This window comes from Myotis yumanensis, unplaced genomic scaffold (genome assembly GCF_028538775.1).
Source record: "Myotis yumanensis isolate MYYU_CA2020_CCGP unplaced genomic scaffold, mMyoYum1.0.hap1 SCAF_7, whole genome shotgun sequence".
NCBI lineage: Eukaryota > Metazoa > Chordata > Mammalia > Chiroptera > Vespertilionidae > Myotis > Myotis yumanensis.
In genome coordinates, this window is record NW_027223758.1 from 45,781,294 (window position 1) to 45,807,875 (window position 26,582).

Below are 26,582 nucleotides of genomic sequence, written 5' to 3' on the forward strand. Positions count from 1 at the left end.
TTCACAGATAACAACTGTGTAGAAAATCTAAAAGATTTTAGAAATCAGTTATTAGATTTAATAGTGAATTTAGCAAGTTTAGAATACAAATTAAGTTGCATTTCTCTTTTATTTATAATTTAAAAATAAAATAAAAAATAACATCTATATTAAATACCTGGGAATAAATCTAATGAAAGATGTCCACAAATAAAATAGTTGATAAGAGAAAGAAGGATTTAGAAACAAAGGATACATTTTGTTTATGCATAGAACACTCAATATTATAAAGATGTCTATTTATAGATTCAAAGCAATTGATTTTGGATAAACTTAAGATCTGATTTTAAAATTTACATGGAAATGCAAAGAATTAAGAAAAAAGTTAACTGTGAAGAAAGGAAATAAAAACACCCAGAGGATTTACATTACTGGAAATTAAGGCTTAAAAGCTACAATAATTAAGATTTTCTGGCATTTTTGCAAAGATAGAGAGTTGACCAGTGGAACACAGTAGAGAATCCTGAAACAGATGCATAGATACCCTGGATTTATGATAAGTGTGACTCTGCAGAGCAATTCTAAGGGATGATATTTGTAATAAATGGCATTGTAATAAATGCCATAACAAAAAAATGTATCTTATCACCTATCCATATACAAAAGAATCAATTCCAGGTGAATCATAGATATAAATGTAAGTGATGAAAAATCAAAATATTTAGTAGATAAATATAGATTATTCTTAAGATCTTGGATAAGCAAATATTTTTTAATTTTTTTTTGGGATATATAAAGCACTAATTATATAGGATAAAGCAGACAGGATATATGGCATTAGAATTAAGAATTTGTTTTCATTAAAGGACATCATATAGAGAGTAAAATGGCAAGCCACAGTGACAGAACGTATTTACAATACATATAAGAATCAAAAAACTGAGATCCAAATCCAAAAACTCCTACAAAACAATAAGAAAAACACAAACAGCCCAGTAGAAAATCTTGAACTGACATTTTACAAAAGAACATATTTAAATGGCCAATAAACATATGGACAGACAGTCAATCCTCAATAGTTTTATTCTTTGTTATTTGTGTTTCATGTATTCTTTTTTTTTTTTTTAAATATATTTTATTGATTTTTTTACAGAGAGGAAGGGAGAGAGATAGAGAGTTAGAAACATCGATGAGAGAGAAACATCGATCAGCTGCCTCCTGCACATCTCCTATTGGGGATGTGCCCGCAACCCAGGTACATGCCCCCGACCGGAATCGAACCAGGGACCCCTGAGTCCGCAGGCTGACGCTCTATCCACTGAGCCAAACCGGTTTCGGCTTCATGTATTCTTTTAGGTACATAAGCAGCAGGGCTTGAAGGAGATTGCCAAGACATACTAGCTGGACTACTCAAAAATTATATGCATCACACACACACACACATACACACACACACACACACACACACACACATTTTTGGTGACCCAAAGCTTTTCTAGAGTTTACCAAAAATGTTGACGCTGTGCAGTCGTCAAATCGTCAAGCCAGGGATTGGTTCTTAAAACTACTCTGTGTAGCCAGTTTCAAAATGGATGGATGGATAAATGGATTGATGGATGGATTAATCAGAAGATGGAAAGAGCCTTATTTATGGAAATTACACATACAGCCTTCTTTATAGAGGTAATATTATCCTTCAGTCAGATAGTGGATAAATAACTAATCCTCATTATTAGGGTTGAAAATCCTATAAAATGTATCAGGATATGTCTTGACAATACATATGACTTGTAATGAATCTTATTTTCCCTATTTATGAAAATACTAGAGGCCTGATGCATGAATTTGTGCGTGGATGGGATCCGGCCTGCCCACCCTGACGGGGGCCAATCAGGGGCTGGGCCAGCTGGGCGGGGAGGGGATGTGGGCGGTTGGCCTGTCCCACCCCCTATGGGGGGGGGGGTGAGCATGGGTGGGGCCGGTGTGGTGGCCAGGAGGTTGGCTGGCTGGCTCCACCCCTGATCGGGCCAGTTGGCCGGCCACAGTGGGTGTTATAGTGACGGGTCGTTCCAGCCATTCTGGTCGTTCCGGCGTTCCAATCACTGGCTTTTTATATACATAGATTTTCCTGAAAATGTACATGTGTGTATTTGTTGTATTGCTGGTATGTTGATAACTTAGATTGCTATGATTTATATTTACTAAAAACAACAAATATTTCTTGAGCACCTATTATGTGCAAGACAATGTGCCAGGGACTGGGAACACAATAATAACTAAGGCATATATTGTCCTGACTTTACCGAATTTACTCTCTTGTGAGGGGCTCGAGAAATCTCATATGTAAGTAAGATGGGTGTGATAACAGGGACTATTGGAGGACATAGGAAGGTTCAGGGAACTGCTATCAAGGAAGGGCATCTATGCTTGAAACTAGAAAATGCGTAAGACATAACCACGAGAACTAGAGGACATTCCAGGCAGAATAAATGCTGTTCAAAGGCCTCCAGGGAGACAGGACACATGGCACTTCTGAGAGCTTCCTGTAGTTGAGTCTGGCTAGGGAGCAGAGTGTGAAGGGGACAGTGGCTAGAAATAGGGAAGTGGGTGCAGATCAGCAGAGCCTTGCAGGCCAGATCCAGAGATTTGGGCTTTATCTTAAGTGCAGGAAGTAGACTTGACATATTTTCAGTAGGATGGGGGTGATATCAGCAAGGGAGACAAGTTTGGAGGCTCTTGAAGTATTTATGATGACAAAGCAGCGGTAAAGGCAAGGAGGTGGGCATTAGCCATAGTCTCTGCTAGACCTCTCAATACATTTCAGATAAATATAAGTTTATCAGTCAGCATGAGTTCTCTAGCTCCTCTTCTAGCTATATTTCTATATTTCTAGCTGCATTTCATTATCTTTGAGGCAAGAACAAATCCTTGAGTAGGGTAGTAAAAATAAAGAGACAAATTCAGGAATATATTTCTTATATGCTTAGTTGGTGGTGATTTGGAAATATAACAACTGTATATTACTTACAGAACTGTATATTATTTGTATTTATAGGAATATATTAGGTGTGCTGAAAAATTATACAATGCCAAAGTGGAACGAGTTGACTTTACAAATGCTGTAGAAGATGCCAGATATAAAATTAATAGCTGGATTAGAAATGAGACACATGGTGAGTGCAATGCTCAATTTTTCCACAGGTCAGTTATATGTGAATGTTAAGAACTGTCAACATTACAATTGGGAGTCTTTTGTACACACAGAAGGCACTGCTTTTCCTGATCCAAAGCAATGATGGTTGTTATTTAAAATTGCTTTAGTATTTGTCTGTAATGTGGTGTTGAGCAATTTTAATAATTTGAATGCTTTATGCTTTTAAGAAGTCTTGGCTATTGCATGATCTCATTTGATGGGAAAATAATCTTGTGAGACCAATAAATTTTATTATGGCCATTTCATAAATTAGTTATAAGTTAAGGTAGTTTACTCTGTTATCCTCAATATCTTATGCCTGGCTAGTGAACAAGATTAAGAGCAGTTTATAGGACATTGTTTAATGACCACAACATATTTCATTCTAATGATCAACCTAGCATCTTACTGTTCCTTCTTGGGCTGAAGGGTCTTATTAAAATTATGACATCCTGCTGTCTAAGAAATATATTTCATATCATTGTGTTTTCTAAGGGATTCATACTTTATCTTTAATTTAAACATTATTTTTATTTACCAGAATAGTATATGGGGCACAGGTAGTGCCTTCAAAAAAAAGTACATCTCTTTATAGGTAAGTCTCTTTCATAACTTAACACAGAATCACAGCTAATGTTCTGTACAAAGCAAATAAGGACATTTATTACCTATTGTTTTGTTAATTGACTGACTCCAAAGCCAGCCATTTCTTTACCTAATGCTTGGCTTTGTTTTATAATTTGTATAATTATAAAATTAATACGAGACATGTGATTTGTACTGTTAAATGCAAACATTCAACAACATACAATTAGTCCTGAAAACAAGAATACAGTGTCTCAATATTCTTTTTGTCATAATTCATCATTACATCAGTAGAGGGTGACTTTGACCATGAGCTACCACATGTTTCAAATATACTATTCATACATTAAGAGAAACTACACAATTACTTTTTTAATAACTGAGTGAGCTTCTATTTACTATTTAGTATTTAAAGGTATGAGTTTACAAATACTTTTCTCAATTTTGACCATTTATTTATTTCTGTTCTTTCCTTTTCCATGCAAAAATACATATATAATTATTCTTATTTTGATAAGCATATGAACTCAATGTCACTTGGGGGAACACTTCAAATACTGCCAATGTTATAACAAAACCACGTAGGTTCTATCGCTCCCCATCCTCCACACACTATCGGAGCCATCCTTTTGAAAGACAAATCTGATTCATCAAAACCATTCCCTTTCTTGTCTTCCAATGAATAGTGAACAAGAATTCTCCACTGCCTTCAGGATAATCCAAAATTCTTAGCAGACATTGAAGGCTCTTCATTATCTGGCCCCTGCCTCCAACTTCTCCAGCTTTACTCTTCCTATGGCATCAGAATGTGTTAGGGTTGCCCCAAACACACTGCTCTCCCAGGCTTCCATGTCTGAATAAAAAGTCCTGGCTTTATGGAAGTTCTCCCAGTCCACACCTTGCCCTCACCTCAGCAGGCCACCGAGCCAGAGATGAGTGCCTCTAGCCTGTGACCCAGCACACTGCGCATGTAGCTATGACACCAGGGGCCTTTGTTGTGTTGGTTGTTGCCTTCTCTGTTCTGGAGTGTGAGCCCAATGATGATATGGACTGTCTTTCACTGTTGTGATTCAAGTATCCAGAGCTAAATGCAAAAATCTGGTTAATGTGGAATGAAGGAAGGAGTTCGCTCTTTCGCTGGAACGGGTAAAAATTACACTTGGATGTTGTGGCCTGGTCAACTCAATAAAGGCATTTTGGTGCCTGTGAATAGGGAGGGGATCCGGGAATTGTCTTCCTGGGTCAGAATCCTCTTGCTAGTATTTCTTGTTGTGTGACTCTGTACAAATTACTTAACCTCTCTCTGCCCAAGTCTCTTTGATAATTGCAGTCCTGCTTCACAGGGATTTTGTGAGGATTAAACTAAATACTGCACATACAGCATTTTAAAAAATGCTTGACAGAGTAATTGCTCATAGATTATTACAATAACTATGTGATAAGAAAAATATGCTTATCTCATCTTAATTTTTTTTAAAAAAAAACTTACATTAAAAAATTGACATTTTTTTCTCAATTTATTTCTCCAAAGGCAAGATCAAGAACATCATTAGTGAAGGTAACATCAGTTCATCGGCGGTCATGGTGCTGGTGAACGCTGTGTACTTCAAAGGCAAGTGGGAGTCGGCCTTTCCCAAGAGTGACACCATGCGCTGCCGTTTCAAATCTCCCACGGTATGGGGATCTGTTTAACTTAGGAAGTATTTTGCTGATAGTATTTCTTAACAGCAATTGTGGTGTTTACATAGACAGAGGCTAGGCTCAGCAGTTCTTCACTCATTTTCTACGGTGTTAACAATATTATACAGTCAAGTACTTATAAGATAAACTTTCTATTTTCCTGCTAATGCAGGTTATAGAATACAACTGGAGGTGCTCTATAAATTGATATTTCTTAAAATATATTTGAAATTGAGAAAAGGAATGACATACAAATTTATTTGAAGGCATTCCAGTAGGGGGCCTGTAAGAAGAAAATAAGACCAAAGTCTAGGTTTTATTTTTCATGATTCTAACTGCAGGGTGCACAGAATCATTTAATATCAATGATTTTCCCTGAGTTAAGGCAAATATGTGTTTCATTTTATAAAACAGAAAGTTGTGTTTAATAAAGTTATGAATTTCCAAATATTGGTTATATCTGTTCCTTAATGTAATTCTCTTTGATTTAAAACAACCTTCTAAAATATGTATTCTTAAAAAAAATTTAAACCAATTTGTACATAAGGACCTTAGTACAGTAGGAGCATCAAAGACCTTGGAGTCAGAAATACCACATTGGGGGGTCCCCACCTCGACTCATAGAAGCTGCCTTGTCTTAGCAAGTTAACCATTGCAGAGCTCCTCACAAGCGAAATACAGTGATTCCATAAAGCTCCTCTAATTTCCCTTCCAATCACCCAGTCTATTAAGCTGAGGTAGAGAAATTCAGATTTAATTTTTAAACTTAGTTTTATTTTTCAAGTGGAAAATGCAATTGAAATGTTCTTTCTACATTTCCCCACATCAGAAGTTTAAGACACAGGAGAGCTGAATGCTGGTAGAAATGAGAGGTCACTGGATGAGCGAGGAGGTGGGTAATAAAAGGCCACCTAGGCAGAGTGGAACCACAGGTAGGTCAGGAAGAAGGCATTTGGGAGATATTTGAGAGGAAGGAGAAGGCACAAGAACAGAATAGAAAGGTAATAGGCTGACCCTCTGGCTTATCTCGGTGACTGCCCTTTGCATGGAGTGCAGCCAGCCCTGCCTTGTGTCCCTGACTACAGGGTCCTAAGACAACCTTGAGAAGCAAGTTTACAATGCAAGTGTCTCCATGGGAACAAAGAGAGGGCACAGAAATATTTTTAAATTTGTATGTGAAAACATAATAATGCAATAAATCCTAATAAGAATGCAGCTGTCTCTACAGACATTATCTGCATAATTGAATAGGAAGAATATTAGGCAGCACTAGAATTTTAGGAACCGCTGGCATGTTAACAGAGTTTGGTGTGAGCTTTTGTTCCCCACTTTCCTCCAGCACCTCCCCCGTAGACTGTATTGATTAATGTCCTTCAGTGAAGACACTGTGTGCCTGTCCCCTGCACTGCTTGTGGGTTTTTGCTCCTAAAGAAGTTTTTACTTACATAAGTGTTAACATGTAATAACTGTTTAAAATAATCTTCCTGCCGATTGCATGTCCCTTATAATATAGTTATGATATAGAGCATCTAACAGACTATGGAATCTATATCACTGACATCAGTTTTGGTGAAGTGACCTCTTTGCTAAAAAGTCTTGTTTCAGTCTTTCTCCAGCATAGCTCAGCTGTGTGATCCTTGCCCTGGCACGGAAATGTGATATTATGACTGTAACATCCAGCCCCTATTTGCACCAGGTGCCTTTTCCGCTTTAAGGCTTCAGGTGTGTTCTTTATGAGGTTCAAACTTTCAGTCAAAATGGATATCCTTTCCAGAGGGAGAAGGACCTTTGCTTTCAGCACAAATCATTATCTATCCTCCTCCCATAGAATTTCCTGTACTAAAGCGAGATATGACAGGCAAGATGACAACTTTGTAGAATCACAATATCATTTAAGAAGAAGGTGGTTTATGACACCTCTACAGTGTTTCCAAATCTGCAAATTATATTCCTCAAGGTTAGACCTATTGTGTTCATCTGAGTGATGTATTTTACAAAAGTTAATTTTTTTACAAGACCTCATTCTTAAATTGTGTAATTTTCATAGTACTAGGTTGCATTTTATTTCTGACGAGAGAAAAAAATCTATAGCAGTCATTTTTAATTGTAATGCTATTTAATAATTTATTACTTGTTATCTAGACATTTCAGATAAAGCACTAAGTACAAGACAATGTCCCAAGTACTAGATATATTAACTGTCATAACCCTCACAACAATCCTTTGCCGTACAGACTATCATTATCCCATTATTTAGAGGAGGAAATGGAGGCACAGGGAGGTGAAGTAACTCGCCCAAGGTCACACAGCTGGGGAGTTTTAAACTCAGGCAGTTAAAGTCTGTGCTTTCACCACAAAGATGTGCACCAATGGTAACATGTGAGGGAAAACCTACAGGATCAACTGAACAAAAACTGAAACATTGTTTCTTTTGTACCTGGTCAATAAGTGAAACAGGCGGGCTCATTACAATGTTTTTGTGACTTGACTTCCAGTGTCCTGGGAAAGCAGTTGCCATGATGTATCAAGAACGGATGTTCAATCTATCTGTCATTCAGGACCCACCTATGCAAGTTCTTGAACTCAGATATCAGGGTGGCATAAGCATGTACATCATGCTGCCTCAGAGTGAAAGCCTCTCCGAAGTAAGTTACCACTCCCACTTCCACTGCTGGGGACGACTTTTAGGATGCTGGTACTTGTGTGTTCATTTATCAATTTTAAGGTTTCAGGTTGTTGGAATGCTAGAGATTTACCCACTTATTAATTTATTTGCCAAATATTTAATGAGTACCTACTATGTGCCAATCATTGTTATGGATGTTGAGATTGCCTTAACTCAGCTTACCATAATTTTATTTAAACAATTGTAAAGTTGGAATCCTCTCAAATCTCAGCTATGGAGGAAATAGTGCATGAGTTTCAGAGTTCTTTGCCTTTGGCCATGAAAACTGCTTTTCATGTATATTGAAATTTTGATAGAATAAGCATTTTCAGGCAGGAATGATATGATGGCGTTTTGAAGTCATAGCCCTTTGAGAATTAAAATGTATCATCTGACTTTGTGCTGCTGTGTCTCTAGGAAAAGCGCAGGTTAGGAACTGCCTAGTGAGTGATATAGCAAAAGCAACAGACCAGACCAGCCGGTGTGGCTAAGTGGTTGAGCATTGACCTATGAACCAGGAGGTCATGGTTCGATTCCCAATCAGGGTACATGCCTGGGTTTCCGGCTCGATCCCCAGTAAAGGGCAGCTGATCAATGATTCTCTCTCATCATGGATGTTTTTATCGCTCTCTCCCTCTCCCTTTTTCTCTGAAATCAATTATATATATATATATATATATATATATATATATATATATATATATATATATATATATCTCAACAGACCAGCACAGTGCAAGGAGCAGATGGTGGTGGCTATGTAAGCCAGACATGATTACTGTATCTCAGATCCCAATACTCTTTCAGCCCTTTGTCCTCTTCTCCTCATGTATTTGGCTAGTTTTCAGCCTGCAGTCCTAGAAGCTTAGATTTCATGTCCCTTCTGTACTTACAATTAAAAGAACTGTTTACTGAATACCTACAATGTGCCAGATGCTTCATTTATACTATGTAGTTTGACATGAACAACAAATGAAATTCATGAAGTTGGCATTTTTAAATTGAAAGCGAAACAGCATGAAATATGGTAGGCATATTAAATAATTTATTTGGTAATATTTATACCAATGAGGTTTTAGCACATATCAATTATTTTAACTTCAAATAATCTGCAATGATAGAAAAAGTAGCCTGGATAAAACAAGCAGTAGGTAACTCAAAAGATAGATTTCTTTTTGTACTTATTGTCTGAGCTGTCTTTTTCTGTAATAGATTGCCCTAATGTGTGGATCATTAGGTGTCTAGTATTAATAACTAACTAAATCTACATAATTACATAATCCTACATTACTAAATAATAATGAGGAAGCTGGCTTTGCATTGGGCCAAATGAGAAAAACTAACCTAGAATAAAAAGTTATTACAGGTTAACTTCAAACTGGACCATTTATAGAAAATTTAAATAAGACTAAATTTGCTTATAAATTTGGATTCTTGATAAGAATACAGGTAAGGATGAATAGCTGTGAAAATCTGTTTATGATTCCAGTGAGCCTGAATTTGAGAACAAATGTCCATTAATGAGATCTGGAAACAATGTACATGAAAAATCTTCCCATTATAGGTCTGGAATAAGCTATGACCAGTTCTCAGGAATTAGTGAATTTAATATGTGAGTCATTTGGGGTCAGCAAGGGTGTTGGAGAGAGATGTAAGCTCCTAGCTATATAACTAAGTTTCCTAGCTATGTCCTCGGGCACATCTCCCAACATGCTCTTGAGTTTCAGTCCTCCCATGTGTCGAGTAGGAGAGTTATTTAGGACCCAAGCCTCCCTGATAGCGTGGGTGACTGTGCTGGGAGATATCGACCCCCCAAGTCCTTGAGGTTGGAGCTCTATGCTCCTTGCCTTAGGTCCCCCCGTGGTTCCTTCCATTGGTTTACTCCTGCAAGCTATGCAAATATCATTTTCTTTGCTGCCCATTCTGAGAAAATGGTTAGGCAACACTGACTTAAATGACTACTGAGCTCCTTTCTCCCTCTTATGATCTCTGATTCCCTAGTTCCTTCACCGGGCCATTGTTTCACTTTGGCTATATATGTTCATATGTAGGCAGAGAACAGAAATTCCCTGGAATACAATTAAGTCACACCTTGTCATAGAAGAGCAAATTAAGCATGTGATTTATGAAAGAGTGCTTGAACTATTTGTTTTAATCATTTCCTAATTCCAAGATCTCCAGGACCCATTCACATACTTACACATAAATACAGTTGTCTAGGAGAGGATAATTATGGAAAGCCATATATCTTTGTAGTTGTTTTTTAACCATGGGGTTCTAAATTGCCTTTTGAATATTCCTACAGATTGAAAACCAACTGACCTTCAAAAATCTAATGAAATGGACCAGCCCAAGAAAAATGAGCCACCGGTACGTCAAGGTGTTTATTCCTCAGTTCAAGATAGAGAAGAAATATGAAATTAAACGTTATTTACAAGCCCTGGGGCTGAAAGATATCTTCGATGAAACCAGAGCTGATTTCTCTGGCATAGCTTCAGGAGGTCGTTTATCTTTGTCAAAACTGATGCACGATTCGTACATAGAAGTTAACGAGGACGGCACAGAGGCGACTGCTGTCTCAGAAAACACCATTGTAGAAAAGCTACTACCCGAGTCTACCGTGTTCAGGGCTGATCACCCATTCTTATTTTTCATCAGGAAGAATGACATCATCTTGTTTAGTGGCAAAGTCTCTTGCCCTTGACAATCCAATTGGTTTCTATTATGATAGTCCCATCGATATCATGTGAATAGATAAAATTTAATGGGAAGCATATGGAGCTCCCTTTCGTTTACTTTCTCTCACATTGGTCAGCAGATGACTTTGGTGACTTGACCTTTCTCTGACACCTGGTTCATTATCCCCATCTTGCTCTTAGCATTTCTACCTCAGTCTTCTCCACCCATTTATAATTTCATTGTCTTTCTACCCACACTCATTTCTACCAGTCTACTCCATAGCCACTTGCACACAGTTCTCGGCATGGCATCTGGGAATTGTGGACATGTGCTCCACTGGTAATGACAATGTAGAAGCCACCCTAGAGATCTTTTCTGAAACTCTATAGGTGTCCCCGATAGTCTAGTTTTATTGTACATGGTCTAGAAAATAAGCCCGCCTGCTAGAAATAGTGTGAGGGATCAGTTTTCCTTGCTGACCTAAGAAGACATTAGAATTGACTTGAACATTGATGTGAAATCAGTCTCCAATCTAAAAGCGAAAAAAATATGGATTTGGGATTGGGGGCCAACCAAATTATTTCATGAATAACTTCAAGTGAATGAATGTCTTTTGGCTTTTCCTTGATAGACACTTAATATGTACATAGTTTTTTCAAATATTAAATACCTTTTAACTGTTGCCAGTTGTTATGTACAGTGTATTATTTCATATGCTGTATAGTTTACATGTGTTTTCTCTATTTATCAGAATAAAGAAAAACAACATAACTATACCAGTGTGATTGTTCTCCTATGACCAATTGTGAGACTGCCAGCAATATATTTTTTCTAGGCTGAATAAGCAAGCAATGAAAAAAAGAGAATGCTTTACAAATATCTATCTGATTTCCTTAAATGTTGTTAATGTATTACACATGAAAGTTACTTTTACATCTACTTACATAGGCCGATGAGCTAATTTTAAATATGAGGACTTAAATTCATAAGGGGGAAAGATTAGTACTTGTGGATATTTATAATAGGTTATAGGTAGCTTTACACAACAGATGAAAAATAGAGACTCAGTAGACCACGTTGAACTTTCTAGTAGCCTATAGCATGGCTCTGTGATGCTTCATGCTAGACTTGGCAGATACTTGACTTTCAACAAATATTGTGGATTATAACCAATGGACATAAGACACTGGGGGGTAGGGGAGGCCGGGGGAAAAAAAAGGAGACATATGTAATACTCTTTGTAATACTTTAAGCAATTAAAAAAATAATATATAATACAAACAAAAATAAAAATAGTGACAATAATTTAAAAAACACACACAAATATTGTGGAATCCATGAATATGGCATGAATGAGTGAATATGACATAATTTTAAAAATGTAGAGTATCTCCTGACCAAAATAATTTGGTCATTAACCTGCCACACCCGAAATGACTATGATGTCTTTCAGAGACCTTTGCAAGGAATGAATTTAACTGGTATGCAGTGGTATGTGTTTTGGGAGAAATTGGGTTTTCTGATTAACTCCATTTCCACTGATTGCCATTCAAGTATAACATATTCCTAGACTCTGTCTTTAGGAGGACTTCAGTTCCCCATTTGTAGGATTAATTTGGGAGGCTGATAGTTTTCTTCTCAAGTCTGTGACTCTTCTTTGAGTTAAATCCATAATCCCTAGAAAGGAGGAGGAAAGATAAACATTATTGAATACTTTTTCTATTTAGAGGCTTTATTATCATCATCACATTTAACACTCACAACAACCTTGTTGTATCTGCTATTATCCCTATTTAATAACTAGGTTCAGAGAAGTCAAGTTAGTTACATATATGACAAAAGGCAAAGTTCATGTTAAAACTCAAGTGTGTCTGATTTAAAAGCTCTCTCTCATAAAGACCCTTGGTGGGCCACTTCAACTAATTGTCTTTCATGTTTTTTGGATTACGTGGATCCAATTAGAATAATCTGCCATTGCCAGAGGAATATATTTTTTCTAGGCTGAATAGATTGTAGGGTGACCATGTGATTTACCAGGTAACAGATTTCCCAAACGGTTGGGCAAAAAGCAAGACAAAAAAAGCAACCAATGGGTCAAGTGCCTAACAGACTCTGAGAAACAGGTCCTGGTCTGTACATTTATTTTTATTTTCTGTGAACTTGAACCCTACTTGGCCCCCAGTTTTTGCCTGCTCCCCACTCCATTCCTACTTATATGACAAAAGGCAACAGAAATATACTGATGTCTTAGAGGATTTTACTTCCATGTTGATGTGAACAGAGTGATGGCTTTTCAAGCAAGTGGGAACATTTCTGGTCCCTATAAAACATCAACCACACGCCAGCCAAATTATTTAAGTTTGCTCTTCTCTGTGTAGGAATTTTTTAGGCTGCTTTACTGGAACTGCACCCCTTGGCCCAGAGACATTGCAGCTGGGCTTCCGGATATTGGCAAGACATTCTATAAGTTAAGTTGTCAGGAGAAAGACTTACAACTTTTCTATTTATATTCTCACTACAACCCAGCAACTTCTAGTTTTCCTTTTCAGAAGCTCCTTTAGAAACCTCATTATAGAGTCTCCCCTTTTAGGCCTCCAGGATAAAGAAGGCCTTTTCTGAAGTACAGCTGTCCAGGGGCACAGCAAAGGGGCCCTCTGCATCCTCTTTAGGGTCATCCCTTCTTTTGTTGGATACCTCCCTTTTTTCCTCTCTGCTTTCTCTTTTGGGAAGAGTACTACTCCTTCTTTGTGTTGTCTCTGGGCTTGATTATCTAATGCCAGTTGCATACCCTGTGTGTGTGTGTGTGTGTGTGTGTGTGTGTGTGTGTGTTAATTTTGCAGTCATTCTGCATTTTTAGTTTTATCTGATGGCAATGATTCAGAGAAAGTTTAAAGTATTTTCCCCAGACACTTAAAATTTGAATAGTATCTCCACTTTTAAGTGAACTGGGGACACACTCCAGCTTATAACTAGTTCAATACCTTTGCTCATGTCAAACTTAATTCAACTTGAAATTCACTGATATAATAACTATAGTATTAACCACTGTTCTTAACTTGCTGGATTGGAAACTTGTATCAGGTGAATCATTTCTATGATGCTGCTTCAGTGTAATGAGAATGCTTCTCTATCTTTACTACTGCACAATTTAGATTTTTTTAAAAAATATATTTTATTGATTTTTTAGAGGAAGGGAGAGGGATAGAGAGTTAGAAACTTCGATGAGAGAAACATCGATCAGCTGCCTCCTGCATGCCCCCGACTGGGGATGTGCCCGCAACCAAGGTACTTGCCCTTGACCGGAATTGAAAATGGGACACTTCAGTCCACAGGCTGATGCTCTAGCCACTAAGTCATGGGTGGGCAACCCCTGGCACGCGTGCCAAACATGGCACGCCAGTAACTTTTGCTGGCACGCGAAACCCTCTCTTATAATCTTCCATTTACAATTTTTTTCTTAATATCGACTTTTTTATTTTTCAGATAAATTCAGTGTAGGTACATCTTAGATAAATAAATAATTTTACATAACAAGTTATCTTAAAGACCATAGACATGAATTGACCAAAGCGGGGAAGAGCAATTTCTATGCCTCTGCCTTGACTCTCCCTGCTTTCCTAGATCCGACCAGTGTTTTGGTTTCATCCACATATGCTTGTAAATCTTGGTTCTCAGTGATGAATTTTGTTAAGTCTCATAATAGGAGTAGCCTGACGGATGAAAGTAGTAGCTCGTGCATATCTCTGGAGGTCACGAAATATAAACCTGATGTAAAATCTCTATCATCAGTGATGCAGCAGCAAAAGTCCCACTGATAATATCAAAAGGAGTCATAAAGTTTTCTGTCAGACTATCAGTGTACATGTATACATTAAAAAATAAATGTATTTTTCATCATCATATACTGTGTTTTTGTCGCTCGAATGAATTTTATTATTTCTTCAAGGTTCTTCACATACGTAGACCTTAAGAGATATCAAGTAGGCGTAACATGTTCTCAAAAAATTAGGGTTGGCACGCAGAAGAATTTTGAGTCAGAGATTTTGCTGGTTTTGGCACGCACTCACAAAAAGTTTGCCCACCCCTGCACTAAGCCAAACCGGTTAGGGCACAATTTAGATTTTTAATAGCTTTAGACAGAACTGAACAAAAATTCTGTAATGCGTAACTACTGAAAAGTATTGGTAACACTGTACTATTAAACATTTACTAGCGGCCTGAGAGAGCTTTGCATTGAGTAACTGCATGTCCTATGCTACACAAGTGACGGAGTATACCCTAATAACACACTCCCAGAACTTGTTGCAAATAACTTTCATTGTCTCAGCTGATGTCTGAGTCACCATCGTTTCCAAATGAAGTACTGTCAGAAGCAGCCAACTGATACTGGTCAAGCCAAGGATGTCAAAGAAAGGTAAGGGGCAAGGGCAAGGGCAACTACAATGGTGAAACATTTCAGTTGTGGATTTTTTTATTTGAATGCTGGGGAGTTTTCTTTCTTTCTTTTTTATTATTCTTCACCTCAGGATATTTTTTTTCTATTGGTTTTTAAGAGGGAAGAGAGAGAAGGAGAGATAGGGAGAGAGAAAGAGAGAGAGAGAGAGAGAGAGAGGGAAATCATAGACTGGTTGCCTTCTCAGGAGCCCAGACCAGGAGTGGGAAGCAAACCTACAACCCAGGTAGTTGCCCTTGACTGGGAATTGAACCCACTTTGGTGCTAGGGCCATGCTCTAACCATTCAGATACACTGGCCAGGTTGGAATTTTTCTTATTATTAAGCTTTTGCATCCATCCCCCTGCTCAGCTATACAGGAAAAAAATAAAAAAGAAAACTGTGATTGGAGAAAATGGGACCCACATAGTTTTGGGAACTCTTTTCTATAAAAATGAAAGTCTAAGAAAAGAGGCTGAGTACTAAACCAGTGTATCTCTAATATAAACAACACAAACAAGTCTCCTCCCCAAGGCTCGCCTTGCCAGGGACATGTTTCTGGAGGGTGTGGCAACCAGCTCTGCTGAAAGGAGCCTTTAGTCTCTGGATGGCAGCCTGCTCTTCCCAACAAGTAGAATCATGAAGTTTAATGGGCCATGGTTTTTCATGTGGCGCCTCATATAAAAAATGTGATTAGTTTTAAAAAAGAAAGACGTTTAAATAGTTTTAGCATTTTTTTTAATAAGTAAATTTACGAAATGCCTGGATCTGTCCTCGAATGAACCCATGGATTATACTTTCTGAATTCTACATTGGGTTATGTTATCGGTTACCTGATCAGGTGCCATTAGTAATATTTTTTTCTCCTCTAACATCAGACTACTGAAACTTTTTGCTAGACTTGCACTTCAATAATGCTTAGATAATGTGGGCTTCAATTTCATCTTTACATTCATTGTTTCACTCTTCTGCCTTCTCCCTGCAAACCACCCATCCTTCACCCCTCACAGCACCCAGTAATACTCTCGCTCTGCAGCTATTCGTCTGCCCTTCTTCACTCTTCCATTTTTATTCTATTAGCTAGGTTTATACTCTGCTTTTCTTTCAGGGTCTACTAGAATATCAAATATTTCCTTATAGACCTGTCCCCTTATAGTATCATTGAGAAATATTACTCAATGATATTAAACTATGCCAAACATTAGGTAAGAATATTTTCTTTCCACTATAATGTATTAGAGCATCACTTTAATCACAAAATCACTGCTGAATATCTAAGTAGTTTGACATCTTTGATTAATATATTTTGTTTTAAACAGCATAGGATCCATTTGATATACAGAAACACACTGCAATCAGCATTTGATTGCAATTGCTATTTCCTGATAACGGGTCTAGATAAGAATGTTGCATACAGGACATACCAAGAGTCACATACTCTAACCACCACCCACAAATACAAAACACAAAGTATCTCCCCTGATATTTCAAGTACCCACCTGGCAACATTCATAGTTATGACAATAGATAAATATGTATTTTAAAACTAACAATGGCTCTGGTAGTTAGCATGGATTAGAGAAAAATGCTTTTACTTCAAATAAAGAAAACATATTTCAAAAGAGTCTGCAATGTGAGTGGTATACACACAGACAGGCAAAAGTGACTGCAGAGTTATATACAGGGTGGGACAAAAGTAGGTTTACAGTTGTTTGTATGGAAAATAATACAACCATCGATAAATAATTGTACAAGAATAAACTCTGTGTTTTGAGTACTTATAACTATAAATCTACTTTTTCTGCCCCTATATTCATTAGCATTAATAATAGGTTAAAAAATCCATATTATATACTTGATAAAAATATTTCATTTCTATTCATCAACATTTAAATGCTTACATGCTTCATATTGTATACAGCTTACCTGGTTCATTAATGTATAGCTACATATGGATTTATACATGAATCAATGGGAGTATTAGACAAATTAGCTCCCACCTGTTGTTTTAGCATCTGTAGGGAACATGGTGCCACCCAAAGTTGTCTCTACCTTCTACAGAGCAACAAGGATCCACAGTTGCTCAAGAAAGCTTTGCCTCCCTCACAGCCATCATTCCAGGGCGGAATGCCTGAGGCCTGTTCTATGCGCAACTTTGTTCTAGCAGATAAATGCTGGTTTATTGTGTCCTTATTTTAAGAAAAATATGGCACATGATGAAAGATAAAATTTGAAGCAAAATATCTTATGAATTAATCTCTGTGATCTTGACATTGAAAAATTGAGGACAAGGAATGAGGAGAAGAAATATGCCAAAATAACAAATAAATCATTATCACTAAGTTGAACACTTAAAATAAGCTCTACCTGGCACTGTCTTAGACCGAGACACCCAGATGTTCAAAGGATCAGGAGTAAACACCTGTAATTAATTATAAGGCAGTCATTAAAATTTCAGAAGAGATAATAAGGCATTTCTTTATGAAGAACAATATTGCTTGAAAAATGAACTGTAAATGTTTGCATAAGTTGCTGTTTGGAAACAAACATTCTACTTGGGAATTGTTTCTAAAACAAAGATCCATAAAACGCTATGGACTGTAACTTGTGCAGTCTCACATTTTCCTTCCACCCCTCCACCCCTGTGACTGTTCTGCAGATTTTTGACAACCCATAACACATACTTCATCATCATCTTGATGAGTCATTTCAATATGGGCAATTAAAACAAAAATAAGAGGAATGGTATTTATTTGCCTCCAATTGTAATTAATAATTTTATCTGGGTCATGATTAGCTTAGGTCAGAGGCTGGCACTAGTATTTCTAAAACTGGGTAGGGCTTTTGATCTGTGAAGAAACAAAAGAAATAAAGAAGGCCAAAATGAGGCAAATGCCTTGAATTTATGCAGCTCTCCTAAGGAGTTGAAAACTCTGCAATGGCTCATATCTTCCTTTCTATGACACATGGTACTTTCTCTTTAAAAAAACAACCTAGCATGGCCAGTGTTGCTCAGTGGTTAAGCATTGACCTGTGTACCAAGACATCATTGGTTCGATCGATTCCCAGTCAGGACGCTTGCAGGATTTCAGACTCAATCCCCAGTAGGGGACGTGCAGAAGGCAGCCGATTGATGTTGATGCTTTTCTTTCATAGACGTTTCTCTCCCTCTCCCTTCTTGTCACTCTAAATTCAGTAAAAATATATTTTTAAAAAGAGAAAAAGAAACAGCCTAGTCATATGAATTTAATTTCGGAACTGACCAGGGATCTTTAAGTTATAACGTTCTTCTCATTATGTTATAACTCTATGTGAATTAAAAAAGTATGAATTAATAAAGTGAGAAAGGATATTTAAAACCATATTAGTATCTTCTTTTGCATACAGTTTTTAGAGGTAAGTCAGAGAATTTATTATTTGTATGGTTATTTTCCAACAAGCTCTAGTGGAATGTATAAATAAGATTCCATATACTCAATCCTATATAATAAAAGCCTAATATGCTAAGTGTTTGGTCGTCTGGTGGTCTGTTCAACCAATCAAAGCATAATATGCTAATGATATGCTAAGGCTGCTAAACAGCTCGCTATGATGTGCACTGACCACCGGGGGCGGACACTCAACACAGTAGCTGCCCTCTGGTGGTCAGTGCACTCCCACAGGGGGAGCACCACTCAGCCAGAAGCCAGGCTCATGGCTGGTGAGTGCAGCAGTGGTGGCGGGAGCCTCTTCCACCTCCGCGGCAGCGCTAAGGATGTCTGACTGCCGGCTTAGGCCCACGGGGAGCAGGGGGAGGGCTGACCTAAGCTGGCAGTCAGACATCCCCTGAGGGCTCCCCTGAGGTCTCCTGGACTGTGAGAGGGCACTGGCCAGGCGGAGGGACACCCCCCTCACCGCCCCAAGTGCATGAATTTCGTGCACTGGACCTTTAGTCTTGTTATATTATTATACACTATCGTAACATATTACAAAATTATTTGAGATGTACATTATATGTATTATATTGTTATAGTAATACTTTTTGTTAAGCTAGCTAGGGGATTGGGTGGGGCTATTCATGTGTAAAATCAAGAAGCAGTGGAGAAAACTCAGTAAAGTTTTTTCTCAAAACACTTTTCCATCAGGACTATACTAAGGCTGTCTATTCCCTTGTAATACTGATGGCCACTCCCACTTTAGCAGAGACCATCTCCTTTTTCAGTGTAAAAATTCATTTCAGTTGCAGCTTATATTCCAGTTTTAGAAAATATAGGGATTGGGATGAGAAAGAGATACTTTTCAGGTATATGCTTTATACAGCCCCTAAATGCTACAGTCCTGTTTTCTTTAAAATATATTTTTTATTGATCTCAGAGAGGAAGGGAGAGGGAGAGAGAGACAGAAACATCAATGATGAGAGAGAACCATCGACCAGCTACCTCTTGCATGCCCCACACCGGGGAACCAGCCCACAACCTGGGGATGTGCTTTGACCAGGAATCGAACCATGACTTCCTTGGTTCATAGGCTGATGCTCAACCACTGAGCCATGCTGGCCAGGATGTATTCTTGTTTTTAATGACACTTTTCAAATATTTACCATGAACTGGGCAAAGAGCTTAAATTGATAAACCCATACTTAGCATAAATATATGTAGGTTCTACAAGGAACAATTAGTAATATTAATTTCAGTAATTTCCAGGGGGAAGAGGAGGCAGAGGGGGAAATATCAATATTGAATAAAATCATATGGAATTTTATTGTTGCCTTCATCTTTTGAAGTCTATCTCTGAATTTTAACAGGTCCACTTACTTCCAGGGGCTACAGATACCTGAATGTGGAGATTCAAGAGCCCCGTCAGCATTGAACCCATGCCTTCATCACGCACAGTGTCTTCTGCTCTGAGTGCACCAGAAGCCATCTAACCAACATTACCAGTCATTCTGCTAAGAGATGCTTGTTTATACCTGTTGGGTGTCAGGCACAGCGCTATGTACTGGATGCACAGTGAGAACAAAACAGACCTGCTCCTGCCCTCATGGAGCTTACAAACATTTAAAAAGCACACACAGGAGTATGTATACAATTACCCATTTTGATGAGCACTATGAAGGGAAAATCTGGTGTGTGAGGAGAGAAACCAGGGTGGGTGGGAGTCTTCTCAGGGTGAATTCTCAGAGAAGGCCTCTCCAAGAAAAATAAAAGAATTAGATATGAAACCCAAATGTGGGTGGACATCAGAATTCTTCCTTGTACAGTGTGTGTTTACCTATTTACACTAATGTCTGCAAGTCAGAGCTAACCCTGAAAGGTTCTTCCTCACTTTGCCCCATTTCATATTTGTAGATCCCTTCTCCCACAGTGAAACCTGGTTCCCCAAACCATTTTTACTCGCTTCCTATGGTACAAACCACAAAGAGTTTTAAGAATCAATGTAGAACCCTTTTTACCAGGTGGAAGATTACATAGGAAGTGACTTTCATGAGTTCTTACTGACCCCTAGTGTTTTCTTTGTTGCATCTGCAGTTTTCAAGCATCAGGTTTTCACAGCCTCAACACTTGACATTCTGTGCCAGATGATTCTCTGTTGTAATGGGCTGTCCTGTGCATTAGTATATACAATCAGTATCCATGGCCTCTACCCACTGGATGTGAACAGCACAACTTCCTCCCTGAGTTGTCACCCTCAAAAATGTCTCAGACATTGCTAACAATGCTCCCTGGGGGACAAAATCTTATTGAACTATATGCTGGGTTAAGGCCTGAAAAGCCTCGTTAAAATAAAAATGTAATATCTTGCAGCAGTAATCAATTAAGTTTTGAGGCAACAAGACCAGGGTTTAAAGCCATGGCAATCTGGAGACTTAGTTTGCCTCTCTAACGCTCTGCTTCTTCCCCAGTGAAAACCAAAAAACTAGCACCAGCTTTGGAAAGTTTTTGTAAGGATTAATTTGATGGCATATATAACACACTTGGTACAATCCCAGGCACATAGTAGAACCTCAATAATTGCTTTTGATGAAATTCTTCCAATTTACTTCTGGCAGAAAATAACTTGAATAACTGCCTGTTTTTGCCAAAGTGCTTCTGACTTAAAATCTTCATGGAACCAGGAGTTCCTAATTTAAGATCCCTTTTAGATTCCACTAACGCAGTGGTCGGCAAACTCATTAGTCAACAGAGCCAAATGTCAACAGTACAACGATTGAAATTTCTTTTGAGAGCCAAATTTTTTAAACTTAAACTATATAGGTAGGTACATTGTTATAAACTTAATTAGGGTACTCCTAAGGCTTAGGAAGAGCCACACTCAAGGGGCCAAAGAGCCACATGTGGCTCGTGAGCCGCAGTTTGCCAACCACGGCACTAACGTGTTCTCCCATAAAGTGTTAACTGTCACTATCCTCACTCTAGAGCAATGGTTCTCAACCTTGGCTGCACATTAGAATCACCTGGGAATCCTTTTAAAATCCTGATTTCTGAGCCTCATCCTCCGCAAATTCTGTTTCTTTGTTACTAATGTTGTGGCCTCACCCCATAACAAAGAAACAGAATTTGCGGAGGATGAGGCTCAGAAATCAGGATTTTAAAAGGATTCCCAGGTGATTCTAATGTGCAGCCAAGGTTGAGAACCACTGCTCTAGAATACATTTTTTGGAGGGGGGCGCAGGTGGCTCTCATACTAAACCACATCAGTTTTTATTTGATGCAAATTAAATACAAATAGCCCTGGCCAGTATGGCTCAGTTGGCTGGAGCGTTGTCCCATGCACCCAAAGGTTGTGGAATTGATTCCTGTTCAGGGCACATACCTAGTCGTTCAATCCCCAGTCAGTGCATACATGGGAGGCAAATGATTGGTGTTTCTCACATTGATGCTTCTCTCTCTCTCTCTCTCTCTCAAATCAATTAAACACACACACACACACACACACACACACACAGCAGATTTCCCTCAATATGTCTTAAGGCTACTTCACAGTGTGAAGATGATCCAGCTTTCTAAATTATTTTTCTGGAATGAGCCTGACCCCTAGAGGACAGGCATTGCATGCAAACCACCAAGAGCCAATGTCAGCTGCAGAGTATCAAGGTGGTATAAAGAGTCAGACAAGGACTGGGGATGGCCTGGTGTGATTGTAGGATCTTAATTCTGAACCAACTAGCTGAGCACAGTTTCATCTCCTTTATCTCAAATATATACATTTTAAAATTATTGACATAAATACATATAATAAACTGCATATGATTAAAATGAACCATTTGGTCAATTTGATAGTTGTATCCATATCAGCACAATCAAAACCCATTTCCATCACCTTCTAAAGCTCCCTCATTCCCTTTTGTAATCCACTCTGCCTTCATCCCCATCCTCGGACAACCACTGATCTGCCATCTGTCACTGTACAATGAGTTTGCATTTTCTAGAATTTTTATAAATGGAATGACACATCACGTAGTCTTTTGAGCCTGGCTTCTTTCACTCAGCCCAATGATTGCAAGAACAGCTGTGTGGCAGTGATTTGTTCCTTTTTATCACTGAGTCATAGTACGTTGTATAAACACACTACATCTTGACTGTAGACTTGAATGTGAGAGTTAAAACTTCTAGAAGAAAATATGGGAGAAAATGTTCATGACCTTAGGGTAGGCAATGCTTTCTTAAAATGCCAAATGAAGAGAAGATAAGTGAAGAAAAAAGGTAATTGTATTTTATCAAAGTTAAAACATTTGCTCTTTGAAAGAAGCTATTAAGAAAACAAAAAGGCAAGATTGGTTGCAAGTACTTGTACACATATATCAGATGAACGACTCGTATTCAAAATAATAATGAACTCAAAGACAAAGATCCAAGTTTTAAAAACAGGCAAAACATTTGACCAGACACTTCACAAAAGGAAATATACATGTGGCCAATGAACACATGAAAAAAGGCTGAGATTTTTCAAACCAGGAAAGTGATAAATGTATATGGTATTTTCATGCCTCTGAAACTGGGTTAGATCTTACAATGGATGAACCTGCAATTGGTATGCTCCTTTTCATGTAAAGTTAATATTTTTATTTGTAGAAGCTAATATTTATTTGGCAATGTCCTCAGAACTTTGCCTGCATTGTTTCATTTAATATTCACAAAACCCTGTGAAGGAGGTGCTATATTTAAACCTATGTTCACTGTTGTTGTTGTTATTGTTATTATTAATTGAATCAAAACATGTATTATTTTCACTAAAAAAAACCAACACTGTCTTTGTATAAGCACAAAAATTGGCAAGGACAAATGAAGTGATAATTCAGTCCAACAGTGATGGACAAGGACTGTAGGTTTGAAGGAGGAAGGACGAGATTACAGGATGCCTGGAGGGTTCACAGAAGAAGCGCAGGAATCGACATGCCAAGAATGAAGAGTTTGGGTACCTGAGGAATGATTCAGTACCATAAAAACAATTCAATGGAATCAAATTCACACAACATGTACTAAATCCCTGCGTTACTCAAAGCAAAGATAAATTACTTACTGGAAAGTCAGAGCTTAGAGAAGAAGACAGGCATGTACAGCACTACCTGCTGGAATTTGGGATGAAGGAACCAGGAATGTGTGGTGAGGGTTTGGGAAGTTCCCATCCCAGGAAAGTTTCATATTAACAAAAAGGTGCAAGAGGAACTAAAAGTTAGATGGGAATATATATATATATATTAAAATGTAGAAAGGGAAATTTAAGAATTGCCAAAGCCAAAGGATGCCAAACAGCAAGGATAAAAAACTTGGACATGGAACCAGAAACTGGGAGTCTGGAAGGTATACATAAACATGTTTCAACAACTTGGAAGTAACTGGGTGGGGTGAGATCGGGAATAGAGAGTGGCAAATATTTGGCATGGCTGTTTGTGCTCATAGGTGAGTTTTATGACAGTGCCATAAACTTTTTAATTAATATAATGTAAATCCTCATTTTAAACTGAATTTAACAATTAAGGATTTATTAAATTAAATGCATATTTAAATTAATGAATTACTAATAAATCATCACAACCTCCCCACCTTACTTCCCTCTGTTCTCTTTGCTTCTATTATGTGGGGAGGTTTCTTGCTTCATCTGTGATCTCCAGGCAGGAGACACTGAGTAATGCACAGAACACAGACGAAATCAAAAGAAGCCAGGTGCTAAGTTATCCAACATATGGAGGTGAGGAGAGAGTCTGGATGAATTGTGGAGTGAGGAGATCCTGGGTGAATGAGGGAGTGTGCCAGTAGAGAGCAAGAGAGTGGGGGCAGAAGAGAAAGGCAAGAGTGACAGTGAGAAGCTGGGGGCAGGGCTGGTGTTGAGAGATTTGGAAAAGAACTGCAAAGGGATCTACAAGGTGGTGCTATGGGTGCCCAACTGGAAACCCTTCCATGTTCTTACAAGGATGGCAGTAAAGGATGGAACTCCTTTTTGATTATTTCTGGTCAGTACTCTCTGGTCAAAATGCACCGTAAGCCACACATTCCTGTTGGTGTCAAATGTAGAACTCTGGTGAGCTTTATCTGGGTGGAATCTTGGGGAGTGGGCATCCAGAAAGACTCAGGGACAGAAACATTTAGAAAAATAAAGAAAGTCAACTTTAGACTTCAGAAGGAAAAACTGTGCAAAATCAGCAAGGTTTCCCAATGGACGGTAATCCACTCGTGGTGAAGAATAACTTTCATGAATCCTTGCCTGTAGACAAGGCTCAGGACATAGCTTCAGATATCAAAACAGCAAAAATCAGAAATGCATTGGTTTCTGTTATGGAGTCTAGGTTTATTCCAAGTTTTATTATTTGAAAGACCATCACCAGTTCTGACCATGTTCTTAACGATCTCTGACTGCAATGCGTTTCTTTCCCCCTTTACTTTTGTTTTTAAACACGCCTATTTACATTATCCAAAAAACTCTAAATAAATTATTCAGCATCATCAAAACAGACTTCTGGCTATTTAACAAAACTATAAACAGTAATGTTAACAAGAGAACAAAACTCTGGCTAATAACAAAGCAATACCAATGCAAAATCAAACTACAAACATGTTAACATTTTCAGGATATTCTATCCAGAGTCCTTAGATTTAGCTCCGCAAGATTTTACAGAAAACTGACAGTTCACCAACGCTAGCATAGCTTCCACTTGCTTCTCTAACCTATGCTTGGCCTCAGTCACCATCTTCTTCAGCTGACTCCATGCTGATATCTCAGTCACCTGCGTAGTAAAATACCGCCGATGCAAAGATGTTGCTGATGCAAAACTAGTCCCCTGGATCAGGCTGTTTGGACGGTTGACCCTGACACTGAGTCCACACCAGTCCCAGTCAAATCAGCCCTGTCCACGCTGGTGGCAGTCTGGTCCCTTCTCAGCTTCTTTCTTTAGCTGCTGCTACATGGAAAGGAGCAGCCCTCGGTCCTGCAGAGCTGGAGACCTTCAACTCTGAGTCTGGCGTCTCACACAGACCCAAAGTCCCAGGGAGCTATCAGGTCGCACATGCAAAGATAACCAAAGCCTAGAAACAATGCAACTGCTGCAAGAGCTTACAATCTAGGTTGAAAGTAAAAGTTACTTTCTTAAACATCATCCACCACAGCCATCTTCTGCTTTACAGTGGCTTAAACAAAACCTAGGAGATTTCTACCTTATTTTATATCTTCCTGTTTACTTATTTTTTTTACCGCTTGTTTCTTACTGCTTATTTTCTATTTCTACTGCTTATTTCTCTACCGCTTATTTCTACTTATTTCTCTATTTCTACAGCTTATTTCTACAGCTTATTTCTCTATTTCTACAGCTTATTTCTACCACTTATTTCTACTTATTTCTCTATTTCCTACCACTTATTTTCTAAAGTCTACCGCTTGCTTTCTATTGCTTATGTCTACCGCTTATTTCTCTATTTCTACCGCTTATTTCTACTTATTTCTTATTTCTACAGCTTATTTCCTACTGCTTAGGTCTCTATTTCTACCACTTATTTCTGCCTATTTCTCTATTTCTACAGCTTATTTCTACCTTACCTATGTTTAGCTTAACAAAACCTAAGAGAATTCTTATTTTCTACTGCTTATTTCTACCGCTTTTTTGTTTTGTTTTGTTTTTTTTGGGGATCCACTTCTTTTTATGCCTTTCTACCTTATTTCTTGTCTATTTTTTACTTATTCTCTCCTTAAGAAATTTAAAAATGCTTCAATTAAGCATTGCCCCATGTTTTACACCGAGCTATTACCAAACCTCGGCTCCCTTCCTTACTTTTGCTTTTAGCCTTACTTTCTGCTTTTAGCCTTACTTTTAGTGATCCCCTTCCTGGGATCCTGAATTTCCTAAGTTTTACACTGAGCTAATATTACCACACTTTGGCTCCTTATCTTATTTTTGTTTT

At 38.1% G+C, this 26,582-nt stretch overlaps 1 protein-coding gene across 2 annotated transcripts in view; it reads left to right on the top strand.

Annotated features, from left to right (window-relative positions):
• The window catches only part of SERPINB7 (serpin family B member 7), a 46,900-nt gene extending 32,219 nt beyond the window's left edge, over window positions 1-14,681 (top strand). For both annotated transcript variants that reach the window (XM_070420428.1, XM_070420429.1), the window contains exons 5-8: window positions 3,035-3,152; window positions 5,289-5,431; window positions 7,933-8,082; window positions 10,408-14,681. In XM_070420428.1, coding sequence (XP_070276529.1) covers window positions 3,035-3,152; window positions 5,289-5,431; window positions 7,933-8,082; window positions 10,408-10,806 — 810 coding nt within the window. In that variant the 3' untranslated portion in view covers window positions 10,807-14,681. The remainder of the gene's footprint in view (window positions 1-3,034; window positions 3,153-5,288; window positions 5,432-7,932; window positions 8,083-10,407) is intronic.
• The last annotated feature ends 11,901 nt before the right edge of the window (window positions 14,682-26,582 follow it).